The 20,909-nt window shown below is 39.6% G+C and overlaps 1 protein-coding gene across 1 annotated transcript in view; it reads right to left on the bottom strand.

The window, feature by feature from the left end:
* The window catches only part of abl2 (c-abl oncogene 2, non-receptor tyrosine kinase), a 27,984-nt gene extending 7,241 nt beyond the window's left edge, over positions 1 to 20,743 (bottom strand). Inside the window, exons 1-10 of the mRNA XM_079244990.1 lie at positions 20,167 to 20,743; positions 5,677 to 5,853; positions 3,661 to 3,956; positions 3,219 to 3,491; positions 2,916 to 3,000; positions 2,574 to 2,751; positions 2,259 to 2,443; positions 2,004 to 2,156; positions 1,281 to 1,370; positions 692 to 874 (exon numbers count right to left, since the gene is read on the bottom strand). Of these exons, the coding sequence (XP_079101116.1) occupies positions 692 to 874; positions 1,281 to 1,370; positions 2,004 to 2,156; positions 2,259 to 2,443; positions 2,574 to 2,751; positions 2,916 to 3,000; positions 3,219 to 3,491; positions 3,661 to 3,956; positions 5,677 to 5,853; positions 20,167 to 20,380 (1,834 nt within the window). The 5' untranslated portion in view covers positions 20,381 to 20,743. The remainder of the gene's footprint in view (positions 1 to 691; positions 875 to 1,280; positions 1,371 to 2,003; positions 2,157 to 2,258; positions 2,444 to 2,573; positions 2,752 to 2,915; positions 3,001 to 3,218; positions 3,492 to 3,660; positions 3,957 to 5,676; positions 5,854 to 20,166) is intronic.
* Between the last annotated feature and the right edge of the window lie 166 nt (positions 20,744 to 20,909).

Below are 20,909 nucleotides of genomic sequence, written 5' to 3'. Positions count from 1 at the left end.
ATTTCAGGTGCATGAAGCAGATTTATTTTGCAGCAGAGCAGTTGTATCAATACACAAATAACTTTCAAGAAGACCCAAGAGGCTACCAAGAAACAAATGACTCATTTTATTGTCAGCTGGATTTTAAGAACTTTGAAGGATGGTGGATGACAAACAACTCCTGGTATAAACATATTTTCTTTCTCTCCATTATTCTCAGTTCCTTACTATGATGTTAAGGATGGAACACACCTTAATATTCATACAACTCGTTTATTGTTCATTAATTTAGCCCAAAAAAAAGTTTATTTTAATTTGTCCTTCAACTTTTTTATGCCTGCTCTGTGGTGTTAGATGTTTTACTACCAATTAAAGAAAGCTTAAAAGTCAGATATAATTCAATATGTTTAAAACTTAAAATAAGTAGTTTCCAAACATGTTGATGTAGTTGTTTACTGCAAACTTTTTGCCATCTGTTGACACTTCTATAGCCATTTGAATGATGACATGCCCCAGTGGAGGTTTATCAGAAGAATAACAGATGCTAACAGCAGCGATCAGTTGGTGAAGAAAACAACTGCCCTTCTTCTCAAACGGCGAGCTTGTTGGCGCTGCAGATGTCTCCACGTATCATTGTCCTCTGGCATACCTACAGAATCATACAGTCGTGCACCCAACAGGTTGGTAGAAAGGTGGGCATGCCTGGCTGTACCTGAGTGACTGTGTGTGCCGGGATCAGAACGCCCATCCAGTCCACCCTCGATGTTTTCCTTGTTTTCCGTGTGCTTGTGCAGTGTGCGAGATTTAGAAGGCAACAGGGGCATATCGTGACTGAAAGAGTGCAGTGGTCCAGAATGACTGGAAGAGGCCGTCTTACAAAGCTCCTCTGCTACTTCTGCAAAGAATAAAATTATTTGTACACAGTCAGCTTTTACTTAGATCCAAAGTAATCCATCATCTGAACATTTGATAACCAATTAATATGCTACATAAATCTGCAAGGGAATTAGTCATTACATGAACTATTCAAGTCAGTTGAAGTTTCTCTTTTCTCTTTTTTTAAATCAGGTTTTCCCTTCATCCTTTTTTTTTTTTTTTTTTTTAAATTTTTCTCCGAAAATTTTTCTGACTTAGAACTTCTAAAACTTTTCCCTCAGAAAGCAAAAGAACAAACAAAAAAGTGAACAAGATTTATATTCTATATTTAGCTAAATCCATTATCCTATTTTAAAAGTTCCTGAAAGCAGGTTCTGAGCTTGAGAAAAGGCCATCAGATGAGCTAACACTGCTTGCTATTCTACCTTCAGAAATGCTGGAATCATGGAACATCGTCTCAAAGGCTTGATGGATCTCTGCAAACGAAGGCCGATCTAACGGGCTCCACTGCCAGCCTAGAACAAAAACACAAACAAAAGTACTTTATTTTTTACAAGAAAACAGTGACAATAATTCATGTCAGACATGTTCATTAGAAAAATTAATTTTAGTTTAAGGAAAGAGGTGATGCCTGGGTAGCTTGATGGCTTATGAGACATGATATGTTACATGTGACTTAAGTACAAACTTAGTATCTGGCTGCCCCAAAACGAGCCAGTTTTTGTTCTTTATACACGCTCTACTTCCCCAGATTTTGTTCCTCTTTAGCGTAACATTGTTTTTAGTGTCTTTGTGTTCAGCAACTTCTCTTCCTCAGTATAAGATATCTGCAATGTTCCTGTTTTGGAGCAGTCATATAATAGGAATGTCATCAGTGTACATAGTTTCTCACTGTGAATTCCTCCACAAATACACGCTCTATTCATACATGGGTTTATTGGGACATTATGCAGACTTTGTACGAGAGAGCTGGCAGGGTTACAACTGCACAGCTTTGAGTCGAACTGATTCAGATTTATTGATCTACAGCACAAATGTTTCTTTTGTAAAAAAAAAAACTTCTTAAGACTCTCAGTGACTGTACATGACTTTAAAATGAAATGTAACAACGTGGTGAACAAATGGTAGGTAATATAGATGGTACTCACATGCCCTCATGAGCTCATAAACTTTGGGTGGGCATCCCTCTGGTTGTTCCATGCGATAACCTTTCTCCAGGAGATCATAGACCAGTGACAAATCAATGCCTGGATATGGAGACATGCCATAGGTAGCAATTTCCCATAACAGCACCCCAAAAGCTGTAGGAAAGAGAATGAAAAAAAGGATGATCCCATATGAGCACATTAGAATACAATTCAAAGTAAGACTAAATAAAAAAAACATGCAAATGTATTTCTTACCCCAGACGTCAGACTTAATGGAGAATGTGTTGTAGGCAAGACTCTCTGGTGCTGTCCACTTGATGGGGAACTTGGCTCCAGCATGAGCAGTGTAAGTGTCTCCTGTCATCAACCGACTCAAACCAAAGTCTGCAACCTTCACAACATGGTTTTCACCAACCAGGCAGTTCCTTGCAGCAAGATCCCTGAGGTAAAGCAAGGAGGAGAGAGGGAGGTAGAATTTCATTAATGACAGAAAAGATTTAAGAAATGGGCTGAGAAGTACATGCTCACATGCACTCTCACAAAAACACAAATATAGAACTATACTCTTACCTGTGAATGAAGTTCTTCTTCTCAAGATATTCCATTGCAGAGGAGATCTGTGTGGCCATGTAAAGCAGCACCACAGCATTTACTTCTGCCTTTTCACAATCTCTCAAGTAGTCCAGTAAGTTGCCATGCGGCATGTACTCTGTCACAATGTAGAATGGAGGCTCTAATGTACATACACCTGTGGGAAAGGCAGCATGGATGAGTAATATAACCACTTAGAATGTCTTTTAGTTAAAGCTTATTATCAGTTAGCCTTAAGTAAAACATGTAATATTTAGATGTTAGACATGAAAAGAAAAAATGGTGTGAATAAAATACAAAAAACAGATGATCAATACTAACCAAGTAGCTGAACCAGGTTTGGGTGTTTAACCTCTTTCATTACTGCTGCCTCTTTAAGAAACTCTTCAACTTCCATCGTGTCCTCCTGTCAATGCAGAAACAAAAAATGCAGCACACAGAATTAATAGACAGCATATGTAATGCCTGCATCTACCTGCAGGTGGTGATCTATAGCCATCCACCATCACTCACAGATATACAAATATGTTTGGAGAATTTTCGATAAACATGAGCATTCATTTCAGCCAAAAAAATCAATCATTGTTGCAATTAAAATAGCTATGTAGGAAAAGCAATTTGAACCTTGAGTGTTTTGACAGCCACTGTGAGGTTGTACTTTTTCCACACGCCAACATACACCTCCCCATACTGGCCGCCTCCGAGCTTGTGTTTCATGGTGATGTCTGTGCGTTCCATCTCCCACTTATCATGGATGGGTGACACACCGTACACTGTGGGCTTGTTACATTTAGGTGCCGGGTAGTGCAGTGTAGTGACTAAGCCATCAGGCACAGTGGAGTGGTGGTGGACCAACTCAGCCAGAGTGGCAAAACGGCTTTCAGACGTCACATACACCTAAAAAGGAAGCATGGCTGTGGTTAAAGTCAAGATAAATTGAACTGATGAGTCTATTGAACTGGAGAAACAGTTGGAAAATAAAAAAAAACTGAAGAAAAAAAAAAAAACTGACGGTCAATTCAACCACACAAATATGCCCAAGTTGCCAGTCTTTCAAGCCATCTACCTTTCCATCAGTGGCTGTGTTGATCCGGTAGTGGTACACTCTGCCTTCATAGCGCAGAGATATGGACAGCTGTCCGGGGCTGCTTTCACTTTCACGAACCAGAAAGCTGCCATTGATAAGGGAGGACAGCAGGTACTCGGCCGCACTGCGGGAAACAGGCCCATGGTACCAGCTATGCTTCTCCAGGCTGTTCACTGGTGTGATGTAGTTGGAAGGCACCCAACCCTGGCCGTTCTTGGACCGTACTTCACTCCATTCTCCGTTCTGGTTGTAGCCTAGCACACGCAGCTTCTCACCTAGATACAGGAAGTAGAAAAATGACTAGTAGCAGAATGTATAAAGTTTCAGAGTTTCTTTTTTAGTAATGTTTACTGTCAAAGTACCCTTCATTAAAAGGACTAGAGAGCACTTAAACACTAGAGAGGAGACTTAAAATAATCTCAAAAGCTGTGTACATGTGTCTTAGAAGAGGATAAAAAGCCATGAGTTAGATTTTCCTTCAATAATTAACAATGGCAAAACCACTTCTACAGTGGTCACTAGTTTGCCTTCATATCAGAAGTACACTTACACATAGAAGTAAGAGGTGTCATAAAAATGACTCGCCTCTTGATCAAAAGTCTATGGAACAATGGTAGAGTTGGGTAAAAAGAATATTTGTCAGAGAGGGCTAGGCGAAACTAGGCATGTAGTGGCTTGGCCTGCTCTCTTAGTCTGTCTCTGATGTCAGTGCAGGAGATGGAGCAAAGAGATTGATGTGCTGGAAGGCGCTTCACAAGAGCAAAACAGTGAAGGGAACAGTGCTCAGTGCTGCCAGCTGGATGATGGATATGAGGAAAAGAAAATGAATAATAAAAAAAATTGTGATAATGACATCTTATTCAGGGGGCCAAGTTAATCTTATCAAGTATGGTTAATAAGACTAGCATGATACACTAAAATGCAAACACTAAACACAGCAGTCAGTCAGGCAATTAAAACTAAACACACTGAATTTGTAATGCAGGAGCTTCTTTGAAGAGATTATTATCCACACCTATCCCACCCAACCACCACTTTGTTCCGGCTTAGCCTGGGTAGTCCTGGCATGAAGAAGAGACAATGATCAGTCGCAGACACGGGCTTGCCAAGACCCTCTCTGTCCTTACCCACCTGTTATTATTACAGTTGAACAGATTTCATATTAATACAGCATCAGAGGCTTACTGGGCTGGAACAGAGGAAAGAGCGGGACGGATAGGAAAAGTTCAGTGAAGCTTGGGAGTGCACATGTGCCTGCATGTGGGACAAAATCTCCAATTCACTCCATGACTCAGGGTCTAAACATCATTTCCATCCCAAGCAGCTGCCATAGAACGATGAACACACTGCCACGTCTAATGCTGAAGGTGACTTGGTGACATAAGCCTGAGGGTTTCTGAATAACACTGTAACAAGTCATTGTACAAATGGTTGACTTATTAATTGCTGCTCAAGGAGAGACTTCAAGCTGAAAACAAAAGTGTTAGGGTGAAGTAAAGGACCTATAAAAATCCAGCAATAGTAAAAGAAAAGTCAAAATCCCAAATTGTTACTATTACCTTGTTATAGTTTGCAAAATAACAAAAATCTAAGTTGTATGGTGAGTTTCTTATTTGCTTGTGCAATGAAGTGAACATGGTTGACACAGAACATTCTTTTGGAATAACTATGCAAATAATCGTTTCTAGGCGTTGCTGATATGCCTATCCCTTGCTGAACCTGGATGATTACTGATGACTCTTACCTCTGCTCTGCTGAAACAAGTCGTAACAGTTTTTGATGAATTTGTGGTTAAGACATGAAAAACATTCCAGTAGAGTTGCATTATGTTGCTAAGCAACAACCAAAGGTAATAGTGTATGGAAAGAATGCAGCTGAATAAAAGCTGGATTTCATCCATAAAATCCGATGTGAGAGACATCAAGAAACAACTAAAGGATTAACAACATCAAAAAGGACTTGTGACCAAAGTAACATTCCTTTTTTATTTCTTACCTTTGGTGATGCTGAGTGTGTTGTCTCCGCTTGCAACAAAGTCATAAAGTGCAACAAAGAGGTTTGGGTCGCTCTCAGTTGCCCCCAGTAGGTTCTCCTTCGAGCTCCAGCGCACTGCCTCTGTCAGAGCTTCTAGGGAAGATGAAAAGTTAAGAGTCAGAAAAATGATGATAAACTCTATTAAAAAAAAAACAAACAGTGAGACTTTTACAGGCCAATAATAACTTGGAGAGTCGTGGCCCCACTATTAATGGTGATGGTTTGGATGCAAAAAGAAAGTGTTTTTGCTTTTCAGGAAAAACTGAGCATTAATCCTCTATTTGAAAATCATCCAAAGACAAACAACATCTGGGGTAAAGGCAGCCTAGAGGCAAATCTGAACTCTTAAACATGCCATAATTTTTCTACTATACTCTACTTTTAACAATTTACACTGCAGATTTTCTACCTCTCTGTCCAGGCTGAGTCCCCTGCCTGAACCCTGTGCGGAGATTAAGGCCACTCCGAGCTGTCCACTCATCTTCAAAACTGCTGCTTGCTTGCAGGCACCTTAAAAGCATCACTTCACTAAGATCCTCTGTCTGAAAAGCACTGTGATCACTGTCTATACACACAGGCCTGCTCTGTCAAGCATGAGCCAGGTTAGATCTGAGGTGTGATTGTTCTTTAATTGGGTACATAAGCAAAGAAAGAGAGGAGGAGCAACTAAGTCTCTGAGGTATGAAATATTTGTGCAAGACAATACTTCCTCAACAACAATCATTGGTTGGTAAATGCATAGCTAAGACGACGACAGCAGCTGCCAAAGTTGCAACATGTCTAGACAGCTGCTCCATCTGAATGAATGCAGAGACAGAAAGTTACAAGAAAGAGAAAAAGTCATGCAGTCAAGGGAACTTTTAGTGAACAGACGTTTATAATAAACAAGGGGTTCACACTGAGATTTTCTGGATATTTTATTAACCAAAATTTATTCATCAAGTTAAAACAATTTCTGAAAACCTCCGCCTTAAAATCCTCTCTGCCGATTCCTGTCTTCATGAAATATCTGTTACAGGTAGCGGACCTGTTCCAGCATTAGAGTGGGAATATGACACTGATACTGACAAATAGTTTTACATAATCATCTGACCACAAGACTCAGCTGTCAAGTCACATTGCATTTCAAATTAATTTCAAACTTAAAGGAGGATCCATTTTCCACTAATGGCCAAAAGGCACCAATTTAAAAAAAACAAAAAAAACAAAACCACTCAGCACAAACTGTTTAACTACTTAATGTCTTGATTTTAATAAACCTACAAAGTATAGTACAGCTAAAAGAACAGCTATGACACTGTCAGGTGGGAAACCCTGGACTAGAGGAAATTAGCTTATTACCATCACTTTGAAGTTTGAGCATTTCTCTGGCACATTTTAATCAATACATCGTATTAGTTTGATTTCTCGCTTGTGTTGTTCTCACTCTCATTTGTAAGCCATTTTGGATAAAAGCATCTGCTAAATGACGAGAATAGAATAGTTCATAATATAGCTGACATAATTTTCTCTGTCAGTCAGATTTAAGGACTTGTGGGCATGTGCACAGCTGAATCTACTATCATTATATTAATTTCCTAGTCGTGTTACAGCCTAAAATGGATCCACTAATCTTTAGAAGTTTAGTTAACGTTAATAAGCTACATGTGATCTGAATTTTAAGAATAGGTGCAGTGAATAGATAAAACAGTTTCATTTAACCTTACCATACAAAAACAATTCCAAAATGACTAATGATAATGACTGACAAGCGCCTTATCAAAAGCAGTCAACAAAAAAATATCAAACACGCTCAACAAATCAGTAACTAATCAGAATGTCTTCAATTTTGACTATTAGTTCAAATGTACCCTTTCACTCTTCATGCCAGTAAAACTGTATGAAATACCATTTTTCCTCAGACATCTTAAGTTGGCCAGTCAAACGTTTTCATGAAGCTGACAAATTCTTTGAGAAGTATTTTTATTGTGTTACTACACAACAGCATTCATCCATGTGTCTACAAATTAAAAGTCAAAATCTCTCTCTCTGTGCCTTTAAAAAAAAAAAAAAAAAACAAAACAAAGAATGTTGCCGTGTCTAGTCTATTTGGCAAATATATCATCGTATCTATTTAAAAGAAATGCCCACCTTTGTTCTGAAGAAGCATACACTGCAGCGCAGCACTGGCTGTGACCTGGCTTAGCCACAACTCCCAATACATATTCTTCTCAGTTAGGAACTGACTCCAGTATGCACAGAATCACAGGTCTTCTTGATCCACTGATTAATCTATTAACCCGGTTGACCCAGGAAATAAAGACTAAAAAATATTTTTTCCAAACTGGGATTAAAAAAAAAAAAAAAAAAAAAAGCTGTGGATGTCAGTTGACTACACCATCATGAGGTTACCCTCAAATCAAATCTCCATAATGACATTACAGCTGTGATTTGCAATGTCCTTTAAAAAAAAAAAAAAAACACAAGAAAAAAACCCCACAAGATTTGACGTGGTTTACGGGTGGCAAGACTTCCAAGGTCCACAAGGACAGCCCAGACACAGAGTTAAAAAAAACAAAACAAAACAAAACATGTCAAGTGAAGTTGACGGTATAGAGTTCGGGATATAGCATGAAGAAAACCTGTGCTGAATGTGGTCCATATGTATGGAAGGTAAATGCATAAAGGCTGAGCCAGTGCTGAGGCCGACAGCAGATGGTTGGTCTTTTCCCCTTGGGATAAGAGGTTGAATTGACCCACACTTTCTCCATTTCCGTGTGTGAGTGTGTGCGTATGTGTGTGAGTGCATGCATGTGTAAATGGGGTGGGGGGCTAAATGTGTGTGAATGTGCTTGAATACAACTGCTGCAGCCAGGCTGAGCCAACTGTCAGAGCTGCTCCTCTTACATAGCCGTATATCACATCACTCTTCTCAGGAATGTTTTAATGATATAGTGATATTTTGCCATGCATGTTTATCAAAGGTCTCAATTTCTTGAATTGAATCAACACAGACTTAAACAAGAAACTCCATTACTAATTAGTCACTTATCCCAAATTGTACCAAATTGTTTTTGGGGCTTGATCTAGGAAAATTTTCTTTACCACATTTAAATCAGTTGGACCAAAATCAAAACTAGATGCTGTTCTTCATGGCAAACTCAAACCTCATGTGCTAAAATGTTTGACTGTGGGAACAGTTGGCCTGCACCGGGTATGTCGTGTGCCTGCCTGGATGCCTCAATGTGTATGCGTGCGTGCTGTGAACTGTAGCACATGTGCGTTCTGAAGAAACTATGGCTTTGTGAGCAGAGAGGGTGTTTGCAAATCCGAGGGGCATGCCAAGCTTGCAACCTCAGGACAGCTGCAACAGAGGTGACCCTGCTCCCAAAACACACATAACTTGAAGACGTACATATTCACATACACACAAATCAGCAGTGACACCATTTCCCTGGCTGTCCCAGCAGCTGTTTGAGTATTTGTACCTCCAAGTGTCAATAAAACTGTCACTTCAGCAAACAACAAGCTTGTGCTAGCTAGCTAAATAGAAAGCTAGATAGACTGACACTATGAATCTCCATGGAGCAAAGTGATAATTTTGTATATTCTTAAAAGTAATAAACTTGCTGTTATCAACAATAAATAATAAAAAGTTAATAATTTTAAAGTATAAAGCACAATAACAACATTATTTATAGTCCCTGATCAAAAACAATACTGATTGTATCAGAATTACACAAGTAGTGAGGTAAGGCTGTATTTTTGGCTGCTGTAGAATAAAACACAGCAGAATGACCTCCAGAAATAACTCTTCAGATAGTGATTGTGGTGCAGATATATGGCTGCCTGAATGCAGGAAGCCTTAACAAAACCCTCAGACAATGTGATGGATGAGATCCACCTACACAAGTTATTGCATAAGCCTATAGGACAGGCCAAATCAGATCCTTCAACTTACTCACAGATGGAAAAAGTTAGGAAAGAATATAAGGGAGAGTCACCTTGTGCGGGTGGGGAATTAAGAGTCAGATATAATCTCCTTACGTCCATATAGGATAATGACAAATTATCTTGAAATTGGCACTGTTCTGTTCAAACTTGAGCATAAATTCCTTGAAGGTTTGTGTAATCATCATATTTAGGAGATTTTACATTTTGGCAAAGGATAAAATAAGACAATTAAGTTTTTCAGAAAAACTTTCAATGTGGAGTATGTCTTCAGCTTAAAAGATCTAGATCCACATTGGAAGAATGCTGTTTTTTATATGACACAAAAATGTTGAAAATCACAGAAAAATTATCCAAATTAGTAGTTCAACCACTTATCAGCAATCATGATGTGTGAATGCTTCAAAGGTGTGATTTGTAAGAGTTAAACAGGCATATCAGTTTTCAGCTCATTACTAAGCATGTTAAATATTTTCATGGTGTCAAAGTGGGAGGAACTGAAGTTAAGCAGTCAGAGTGGAGCTACAGCTGAGCGCAAAATGGACAGTGTCTGGGATATAAACCCATGGCTATTCAAGGCTGAGACTAGGAAGCAGAGTTGTAGTCTCACTTGCCTTTCTCTTACCCCTGTTGCCACCCTTCCCAAAACCCATAATGATTGTATCTGCCCCCCCCACAACCCAGAAAGAATAAAATAAATAAAACAGATACCACAGGTAGAGTAAATCATGAAAACCTCATTAAGATCAAAACAATGAATCCAGTCAGACAAAATAATAAAACCATTAAATGTGGTTTATTGAATATCAGATGGAAATCAGAGAAGCCACTTCTCCTAGTAGTAGTCTACCGTCCACCTGGATCTTACTCACAGTTCCTAACTGACTTCTCAGACCTCTTATCAGACTTAGTGCTGAATATTGATAAAGTTATTGTTCTGGGGGATTTTAACATTCATGTTGATGATGAACATGACAGTTTAAACATTGCCTTTAACTCTATATTAAATTCAATTGTATTTTCCCAAAACGTCCACAGACCGACTCATTCTCATCATCATACTCTGGATCTTGTTCTGACATATGGCATCAATAGTGATTAGATTACCTAACAGTTTTTCCTCATAACCCTGTTCTGTCTGATCATTTTTTAAATAACATTTGGGTTTACTTTACTTGACTACAAAAGGGCTGAGAATATGTTTGTCAGACAGTGTTGTGAACAAATTTAAGAAGTCTATTTCAGCAGCATTTCCTACAATACTATGTGTTAACTTGACAGAAAACATCCGTCTGAGCTTTACTCCGACAGGTTGATGAATGTGTTGCTAGAGTGACAGTTTTAATGCGTATAACACTAGATAATGATGCTCCTCTAAAGAAGCAGAGTCAGAAGAAGTGGACCCTGTGGTTTAATTCCCAGCTTCAAGCTTTAAAACAGACATCAAGGCATTTGGAAAGAACATGGCGTTCATGGCTTAGAAGAGTGTCACATAGTCTGGAAAGAAAGTTTGATAGTGTGAAAAAAAAAAAAAAAAAAAAAAAAGCCTTGTGTATGGCTAGAACAGCTTATTATTCATCATTGATAGAGAACAAGAACAACCCCAGGTTTCTCTTCAGCACTGTAGCCAGGCTGACTGAGAGCCATAGTGTTGTTGAGCCATCTATTCCTTTGAACCTCAGCTGTGATGACTTTATGAGTTTCTTTGTAAACAGAATAGTTTCTATTAGGAAGGAAATCAGTAATAACTTTAACACTACTAATGCTATTTCATCTGCAGCAGCACTAGAGACGTCTTTAGAAGCTGATTTTCATTTTGACCGTTTCTGGCCTGTACAGCTCTCCGAGTTAATCAACATAATAGCTTCATCTAAACCTTCAACCTGTGTTTTAGATCCCATCCCAACCAAATTATTCAAGGAAATATGTATCTTAAAGGGGTGTTATTATGGTATTTGGAGTTTTCTGAGCTTTCTACAGTGTTACAGTGTTGAATCCTCATCAGACATGTGAACGGCACTGTTTTTTATCACCTAAACGCATGTCTGAGTTTGAGTTCCAGCACTCTCTCCGTTCGGTTTCCATGGCGACGAAACATGCGTAGTTTTAGAGAGTTTTTTCTACTTGGAAATCCTTGTGACATCCCGGGGGATAAGGTTCGGTGATTGGTTACCTTCTACTGGTTAACAAGGGCATGTACAAATACATCAAGCGGATGGAAAACGTCGGATAAAGTTATTTCCAACGATGGCTGGTGAGTTTACCAAAGAGAGACATCCTGCTGCATTCGTTGCTGTGGGTTGCTGTTTTCCACTTCGTTTTCAGGCTCTGATTCAGGTTCCAACATGTAGGGCTGTATGCTATGTGTTGACATTGTATTTTGTTTTTTTATTGAGTTCATATGAGCCTAATCCTTCTGTTTATGAGATTTTACAATGACCGCAAAAGCAGATGCGGTGCGCGCTCCCGATGTAGTGCAGTGGCGGGAGGCAGGACTTAATGCGGAAGAGTCTCAATCCACTCATTTTGCCAGCGCAGGCTGATCTGACAGCCTACGGAGAGGGTCAGTCTGAAGTAAATAAAGTGATCTGTGACAATAACTCGATCAATCCCAGCCCTTCTGGTCTCATAAATAAAAATAAATTAGCCTGAAATGCACATAATAGTTCCACTTTAAGAAATACATGTGTACTGGACCTGATCAATTCATCTCAATTAATAGGATATGTAACCCAATATTTTAAGACAGCTGTAATCAAACTGTTACTTAAAAAACAACTCTGGATCCAGGAGTTTTAGCTAATTATAGACCAATATCTAATCTCCCCTTCTTGACTAAAATTCTTGAGAAAACAGTTTCAACCCAACTATGCACCTATCTGAGCAGAGACAATCTGTTTGAAGAGTTTCAGTCAGGATTTAGAGCTCATCATAGCACAGAGACAGCACTGGTGAAAGTCACTAATGATCTTCTCATGGCCTCAGATAAAGGACTTTTGTCTGTATTCATTCTTTTAGATCTCAGAGCTGCATTCAACACCATCACAACATTCTGCTACAAAAGCTGAAACATGTTATTGGTATTAAAGGGAGTGCAATAGGCTGGTTACAGTCATATTTATCTGATTGATTTCAGTTTGTACATGTAAATGAGTCTTCCTCACACACCAGGGTAAGTCATGGAGTTCTTCAGGGTTCTGTACTTGGAGTAATACTTTTCGCATTATACATGCTTCCCTTAGGAAATGTCATCAGGCAGCATGGTATAAATTTTCATTGCTATGCAGATGACACTCAGATCTACCTCTCCATGAAACCAGATGAAACCAATCAGTTTCTTAGAATACAAAGATGTCTTACAGACATCAAGACCTGGATGACTGAATTTTCTCCTTTTAAACTCAGACAAGACAGAAGTTATCTTCGGGCCTGAAAAACTTAGGACAAAATTATACAGCTATGTAAATTAATCTGGATGGCATTAATGTGGCCTCCAGTATCACTGTGAGGAATCTTGGAGTTATTCTTGACCAGGATTTGTCCTTTAGCTCACATTTAAAACAGGTTTCTAGAACCGCCTTCTTCCACCTGCGTAATATTGCAAAAATTAGGGGCATCTTGCCTGAGAAAGATGAAGAAAAAATAGTCCATGCCTTTGTTACTTCCAGACAAGATTACTGCAATTCTTTATTTATGGGCTGCCCCAAATATGCCCTGAAAAGTCTCCAGCTGATCCATAATGCTGCAGCGAGGGTTCTAATGAGAACTAGCGGCAGAAATCATATTTCACCAGTTTTAGCCTCTACACTGGCTCCCTGTTAAATCCAGGATAAAGTTTAAAATTCTTCTCCTCACATATAAAGCTCTCCATGCTCAAGCTCCATTGTATAAAAGAGCTTACAGTTCCATATATTCCAAATAGAGCACTTCGCTCTCAGACTACAGGTTTACTTGTGGTTCCCAGAGTCTCAAAGAGTACTATGGGAGGAAGAGCCTTTAGCTATCAGGCTTTCTCTTATGGAACCAGCTCCCACTGTGGGTTTGGGAGGCAGACTCCCTCCACATCTTTAAGATCAAGCTGAAAACCTTCCTTTTTCATGAATCTTACAGTTAGGATATGAGCATCTCCTGAGTTGGAGTCTGCATGTACAGGACCCAACTGTCCAAGTGAGGCTCTTTACTGTCATAGTTATGGGTAGTCTAGCCATCCATTACTTATGTAGCAATGGGGACATCACCTGATGCACTGAGAAGTACCTCGCTCAATTTCTTTAATATATTAATGTATAAATATATGACAATATTGCCGTCTCTAACTTATTTCTCCTTTTTTCCGCAGGTTCCTGAATAAGTACAGTTGTACGTGTTGATCTGTCTTTCCTGTCCTCACCACCCCAACCAGTCAAGGCAGATGGCTGCCCTCCTTGAGCCGGGTTCTGCCAGAGGTTTTCTTCCTGTTCAAATGGAGTTTTTTCCTTCCCACTGCGGCCTCGTGCATGCTCAGGATGGGGGATTGGATTGAAGTCATGATTCGATGCAATCAGTTGGTTTCTATTATAGGCTATGTATGAATTGGCTTGAAATGATGTGCATGTTGATTCATGTATGTAAAGTGCCCTGTGACAACACTGTTGTGAAGTAGGACTATACAAATAAAGCTGAACTGAATTGAATTACACAATGACAGTATGGTTCAAAAACTGTAGTGTGTCAGGAAACTGAACAGAATTTGATGCTGCTTTAAATCATGATGCCGTTTAATGTTTCCAGCGCGTATAATTGAGACAAACTTGAGTGATAAAAGCTGTTCAACAGGTGAGCAAAACACACAGAAACTTGCCTGCATAGAGTTGTCTCAGAAATTACTCAGATGAGTCAGTAGCTTTGTGAAAAAAGCATGTAGTGTGACTCCTACTGCACTTAAGATGTGTTGTGTGCTCAGACTAGGATTTCGTTACTCAAAAACACAAGAAAATCATGTGAACATGACAATCAGATTTTGAGAGTTGTAACTTGGAGTTAACCAGTCACCTGAAATCTTGGCAAGACTACAAAAATATGAAAACTGCAGAAAACCATTATAAATAAAGCTGTAACTTTCTTTCAGAACAAAGACGTATAATGTTATGCTGCATGTCTAGGCTTTAGCCGTTCAAAAAAAAATCAAAACAAAACAAAAAAACCTAGATATTGTTATACCACACTGTCAAAAGCATTATTTGTTGAGGTTTTGTAGATGAGACTATTAACGGAAATAAACTGTAATATTAATGTACCATAAGAATAATTAAAAATAATTTGTGATACTATTGTCAGAATTTTTAAAAGTAGTCACAATACAATCAAGGGGTGAAGGTAAAAGTTACCTACCTGTGACATAATCTCAAGGGTGTCATTAAATTGTGCTCGGGTGGATGTTTTAGCTGCTTAACACAGACTGTTCAAAGAAACCACTGGATGGTGTTTAACGTATACTTACAAAAATCATATTTAATTAAATGTAAGTATACAGTAAATAAGTAATAAAACTTAAATATATATAAATTAAACTTAAAAATGGTCTCCAAGCCTTTATTTTAAAATAAATATCCAAAATAAGTGTGGAACAGTCAGTCAAAATCATGGTTCTGTACATACCTTGGTTTCATAGTTAGTTTAATTTTTCTGTGGAACAGTAGGGGAACAAATACACAAACATAAAACTGCCTAACTTTGGTGTTAACAGGAATATGTATAACTCACCTCTATTTACAGAGTTTTCAGTTAGAATGTGCCTCTGTTCACATGTAAAAGAGGCGGCAAGAGAATGGATCTTGAACACAGCTCTGCACAAGACCGGCAGACTGCTTTAGTCTTTTCCACTTCTCTTTGTCCACTTACATGGTTCTATGGGAAACTGAAGTGCACCCAATGAGGAGATTTTAACGACAGAAGAGGGTATTCAATCCCTGGTCTCTCCTTAAATCTGTTGACCTTTAAATATTTGGACCCTCAATAAAGCATTAAGACAGTTGAGGCCAGTAGTGCCGGGGGGGGCGGCTTTAGGATTAAAGGGTTTCTAACTGATCAGCTCAAGGATCATCATCAGGAGAAGCATCCCAACATTACAGCTTTACTAACAAGGACAGGAAGAAATAACTGTATATGAATGTGTTTATCATCATGCATATTAGTGTGAAAGCCAGTACTAAGTGTGTGCAAGGGTGCATTACCAGCCAAGTCTCCAATCTGCAGCCTACAAGATAAGCAGTAGTGATAATGCCAGAAGCAGAGTACTCATCCTGGAACAAAACCAGTGCTTAACAGGCTTGGCACAGTTACCAACCCCATTTCTCATCACAACAATTTCTTCCCCTGAAAAATCCATGAAAGAGTGAAAACTGTTATTTCACTGGAGGACACAAGAACAATCTGGATAGATTTTCCTAAAAAGTTTACAACACTTGATGTTTTCCAACTGACAGATGCAAGAGATTGCTTCACCATCTGTATAGCTAATCACTAACTGCTCAAAATAATCCTCACACTTTAATGATAAAAGCAACAGACTTGAAGCCAAGTATTAACCACTAGATCTGCAGCTTTGGAAACTACAGATTAAAGCTGATTGGAAGCAGATACAAGGGCTTATGTCTGCAACTGGGAGTTGAGATACAAGAAACATTAAAAAGGCAGCTGAAGGGGCTGAACTTGAAAGTTTCATCAATAATTTTTTTTGTGTCAGGAAGTATAATTAACTTCAAATCAGTTAAATATCTTAAATATATAAAAATGTTATCTGTCTTTAATAGACAGAAAAAAATTAACAGCAATGGATTAGACGATATTTAACTCTTCTTAGACAGATTTGTAATTGAGGTCCATTGTAACAGCCAGGGCTGCACGGTGGCGCAGTGGTTAGCACTGTGGCCTCACAGCAAGAAGGTCGCTGGTTCGATCCTTGGCTGGTTTGGTCAGTGGCCTTTCTGTGTGGAGTTTGCATGTTCTCCCCGTGTGTGCGTGGGTTCTCTCCGGGTACTCTGGCTTCCTCCCACCTTCCAAAAACACATGCATGATAGGTTAATTGGTCACTCTAAATTGCCCCTAGGAGTGAGTGTGAGCGTGAGTGTGGTTGTTCATCTCTCTGTGTGTGGCCCTGCGATGGACTGGCGAGCTGTCCAGGGTGTACCCTGCCTGTCGCCCAAAGCCGGCTGGGATAGGCTCCAGCTTCCCCGCGACCCTGAATTGGAATAAGCGGTTCGGAAAATGAATGAATGTAACAGCCAGGGCTGATGTAAAAGGTTCAGTCTCGGGAGCAAAGAGGCTTGGTAGTTCAAGTAAAAAAAATGTAAGGAAGGCACAGAGACATATTAATTATTTAATACAACTATTACATCCACAACAGTGCATGCAGCATTCAGACACAAACCAAGTCTAATTCTGTTATAACAGTCTGCACAATAAAACTTTGCTTTTCATTGTTGGTCTGACAATGCTAAAAGTCATGGTGCCACCTTTAAGATGAAGTTAGCCTGTTGCATTTTGTCCTAATTTCTAGCAAGACTCAGTCAGAGGAGATATGAGTCCATAGCTCCTCCCAGTGGTTAATGGCAGAAATTAGCACTACTATGTTTCTTTTCATCCACACATCATGATCACGAAAAGATGTTATCTATTAAAACCCATTTAATTCTTGCCCATAGCCACACAAGTCTTTGATTTTGCTTACTCTAATATTTTCCTGGTGTTTTGATACCTCTCTTGGTTGTTATGGTTTTAGCACAGAGTCCACAGAAAAGTGGATTAGACTCTAATCTAATTTCACCCAAGATGCAAATCAGCTTAGGTCTTTGAATCCAGGATTTAAGAATCTCACTTCTCCTCTTGGCTGCCTTAGTAGTGTTCTGGACTTTCCAAACTCTACATGCATCTTTAGAACTACAGACAAAAAATATACAGATCCATCCCACTGCCCAATATTTCTGATTAATATAGATCAACTGTCACTTTGTTGATTTTATATAAAGAACATTTCAAGGCACGGTTCATCTTTAAAATTGACTATAACAATCAATTCTACATGTTTACACTTTTTGAATAGACAATATAAATTTAATTTAGGAAAAGTGATGTAAATGTGACAGAAAATCCATGAATTGCACTACTATTTTAGATACTACTCTTCCAAAGCACAAGTCTTCCTTCTGTCACAGTGTTGCAGTGTCTATGTAAAGGTGGTGACCCCCTCTGCAAAAATTATCTCTGAAATTAATATGCTGCAGCCACTGATTCACCAATACAACATTTGAATCAATGTTCCAAGGTGTGTGTGTGTCTGGCTAGCTCCCTTTGAATCAGCACAGAGATGGTCTGCTCCCCATCTCTCCTTGTTTGGCTCAGTGTTTTTAAAGCTGATCTGTATGTCTGGAGAAGCAAGTACTGCCTTACTATCAGACAAGGATGCTGTATTTCAAATAAATAGAAGGAAACTGATCCAAACTATATTAGATGATATGTTAAACCGGTTCACATGGTTAAGAATATTAAGCTTGATGCTGAACATTTTTAACAATACTACTAAGAAATGGAAAACACATGTAAAAGGCCACTGGGCCATTCATTCCAAAAGCCAACTGACGACAGTGACTTTCAGCTTTATCTGTCAATCAAAAACAACTTATTGAGTTTAAGCTTGATGGTCTGGCAGATACACAAATGATGCTTCTGATACTCAAAAGACAGGCAGCAACATAAAAAAGGTATGAAGTCATCAGACAGACGTGCATTCCTAACATACTGTCACCTTTAATTTACACTTGAACGAGGTATATTTAAGTATATGACTATGTTATTAAGTGGTTATGAACCTGAATCAACACAACTACCTTAATTCAATCTAATTTCAATAGGAATGTTACCTAAATTTTATATATATCTCCCAGCATTCACTGGGATAGGCTCCAATACCCACCCTCCCTCTCCCATCTATCCATTCAACTAAAATTTAAGTTTACCTTAAAAATGTAGTTGATGGAGACTTTGGTCAATCTCAAACAGAAGCCAACGCACACACCTTACTCATTCAATATACAAATTGCTTCTGAGGGAAAACTAGGTAAACTATCCATTTATACCATTGAAATTCACTCACAAAAATGTTAAAATTAGTGCTGTTTCACTATCCCATCATTAGACAAAGAGGAAAAGATCAATTTGCTATTCAGTGGAAGACTGAGCACACAGTCCAACGCTTCCCCACTTAAAGAGTCTTTGTTCTATTATTGTGTGCTTTGAAGAGTAGCAGTCTCTCTTCAGAGTGACTGTGTGACTGCATCCTGGATGCTATAAAAAGGCTACTCTTGTCCTGACATCGGAGAGAACAGAACAGTGCCGACACCGAGTAGTGCTGCACTTAGTGTCTGTCTGTGAGGACGATTGCTTTTGAGATGTGAGAGCCAGGAATTGGAAATGCTTTCCATTCCCATAGGATTGCACCTTCTGTGTGTCCTTGCTCACTGGAATAGCAGGAGGGAGCTGGTTTGGCACATCAGTGGAAACGAAAACAAACTATGCCGGTAGTTTTTCACTTCTATTTGTAAAACAATCAGCAGCAGATGGCAAACTTTTGTGAAAGTGGCATTTGATATAATGATGACAATATATAAACACAAATATTCTGTCACCTCTGTTCTCATAAACTTAGAATAGCTGCTAAGATATCAATGTCAAAGAAATGCAAATGCTTAAAGCAGAAACATGGTTCAGGAGCTGTAGTGTTGAGTCAGGTGACTGACATCACCTCTGTCCTGTTTGTGCCATTTAGGTCTTTTGTTATGGGGACATGCCAGAAGTTAATAGAAAATTGCCATTTCCAAAAGTGTATATAATGATAAAAAGGTGGAGAAAAACATTGGGTGTTCCCAAAGTATTAAACCGTGCATTCAGTTTGCTGGGTGTGTTCAACGTTTAGATAATATCAGACAGAGGATGTAAGTGAGCATGTGAAAACCACTAGATAATGTAACGCGAGCCTGCGGTATACAGCTTTTATAGAGAGTTAATGGTGCGGAATAGCTCGCCAACTTCCGGGGGCAAGAATCAGCGTTTCCAAGCCAAACATGATATGGCATGACATATATCATGTGACATATAGAGGCGTCTGAAGGAACTAAAGTTTTTAACCTCAAGTTTTGACTGCAGAAGAGCAAAGAAGACTTCCTCTTTCCACAGTCATTGTGCCTTTCAAGATTATTAAATCACATACAGATTCCCCAGCATATTGCTGTCAAAGTTGATTTCAAATAAGATAAATTAAGTTGAATAAACTGACTCCTTTAAGAAAAAACTGGCAATTTATGACTACAGAGGCAAACAGTGGGGGTATAAGCTAACGCTGGACGGCATAGCTATTTCCGCTAACGCGTCGTTGTCAAATAGCATGGGATTTGCTAGCGGACCCTTAACAGCAACCAAACAAATAAAAAGGAAAAATCATCTTTTGTCACCTCCCACGCTTTTACAAAAGAAAGCTCTCTTATTTACCTGAATGCTGGGTAAAGATATTGATCCCAGGATCGGGCACGTTGACTGCAGCAACCCTGCCAGGCGGTGCTGCGGTGCTACAGCCGGGTTCTCGGGGTCTCCTCCCGGCGCCGCTACCCCGGTTCCCCTTCCCCTGGTTCGGTTGGGGCGCGTGGGGTGGTGGTTGGAATCCGGTCGATGTAACTTCACCGACGCGGCCTACCTGCTGTCCCATCCCAGTAGTTTGGTGTGAGGACCTTTGGGATGAACCAAGCAAACCCCCGCACACCTCTGGTTCACATTCCCCTAAGCTGGAGCCGCCTCGCCAGTCCCCTCCCCGCTGTTCTCCAGGCTAACGTGAAGCACTCCGCGTTAGCTCGTTGGGCTAGCCTGTCAGCTAACGTTAGCAGCCTCCAGTAAAACCCACCCAGCCTGCCCGTACCAATAAAAATGCAACTCCGGCGTGTGACAGCGATTATCTCTAGTCCGGTGATCCAGAAAATGTCCAAGCAGTAATTTACGGCAACTGAGGAGCTATACTTGGTGAAAACGGAAAATAATCAAAACCGTTTCGCCGTTGTCCGGCCGCTGCGCGCCCCTCTCTGACGCCGCCATCTTTACCGCAGAATAGAAGATGTGTTGCACAAGGTGGGGGTTCACCTCAGTCCCCTGTCAGCGCGACCCTCCACCACTGGAGCGCCTAGTGGCAGCATGAAGGTGCCGATTAGCTGTTAGATTCTAGAGTGCGGAAAAAAAACCTTTAT

The sequence above is a fragment of the Telmatherina bonti genome, assembly GCF_933228915.1.
Source record: "Telmatherina bonti genome assembly, chromosome: 8".
Taxonomy (NCBI): Eukaryota; Metazoa; Chordata; class Actinopteri; order Atheriniformes; family Telmatherinidae; genus Telmatherina; species Telmatherina bonti.
Note: the sequence above shows the minus strand (reverse complement) of the source record. Positions and strands in the feature narration are given on the sequence as shown.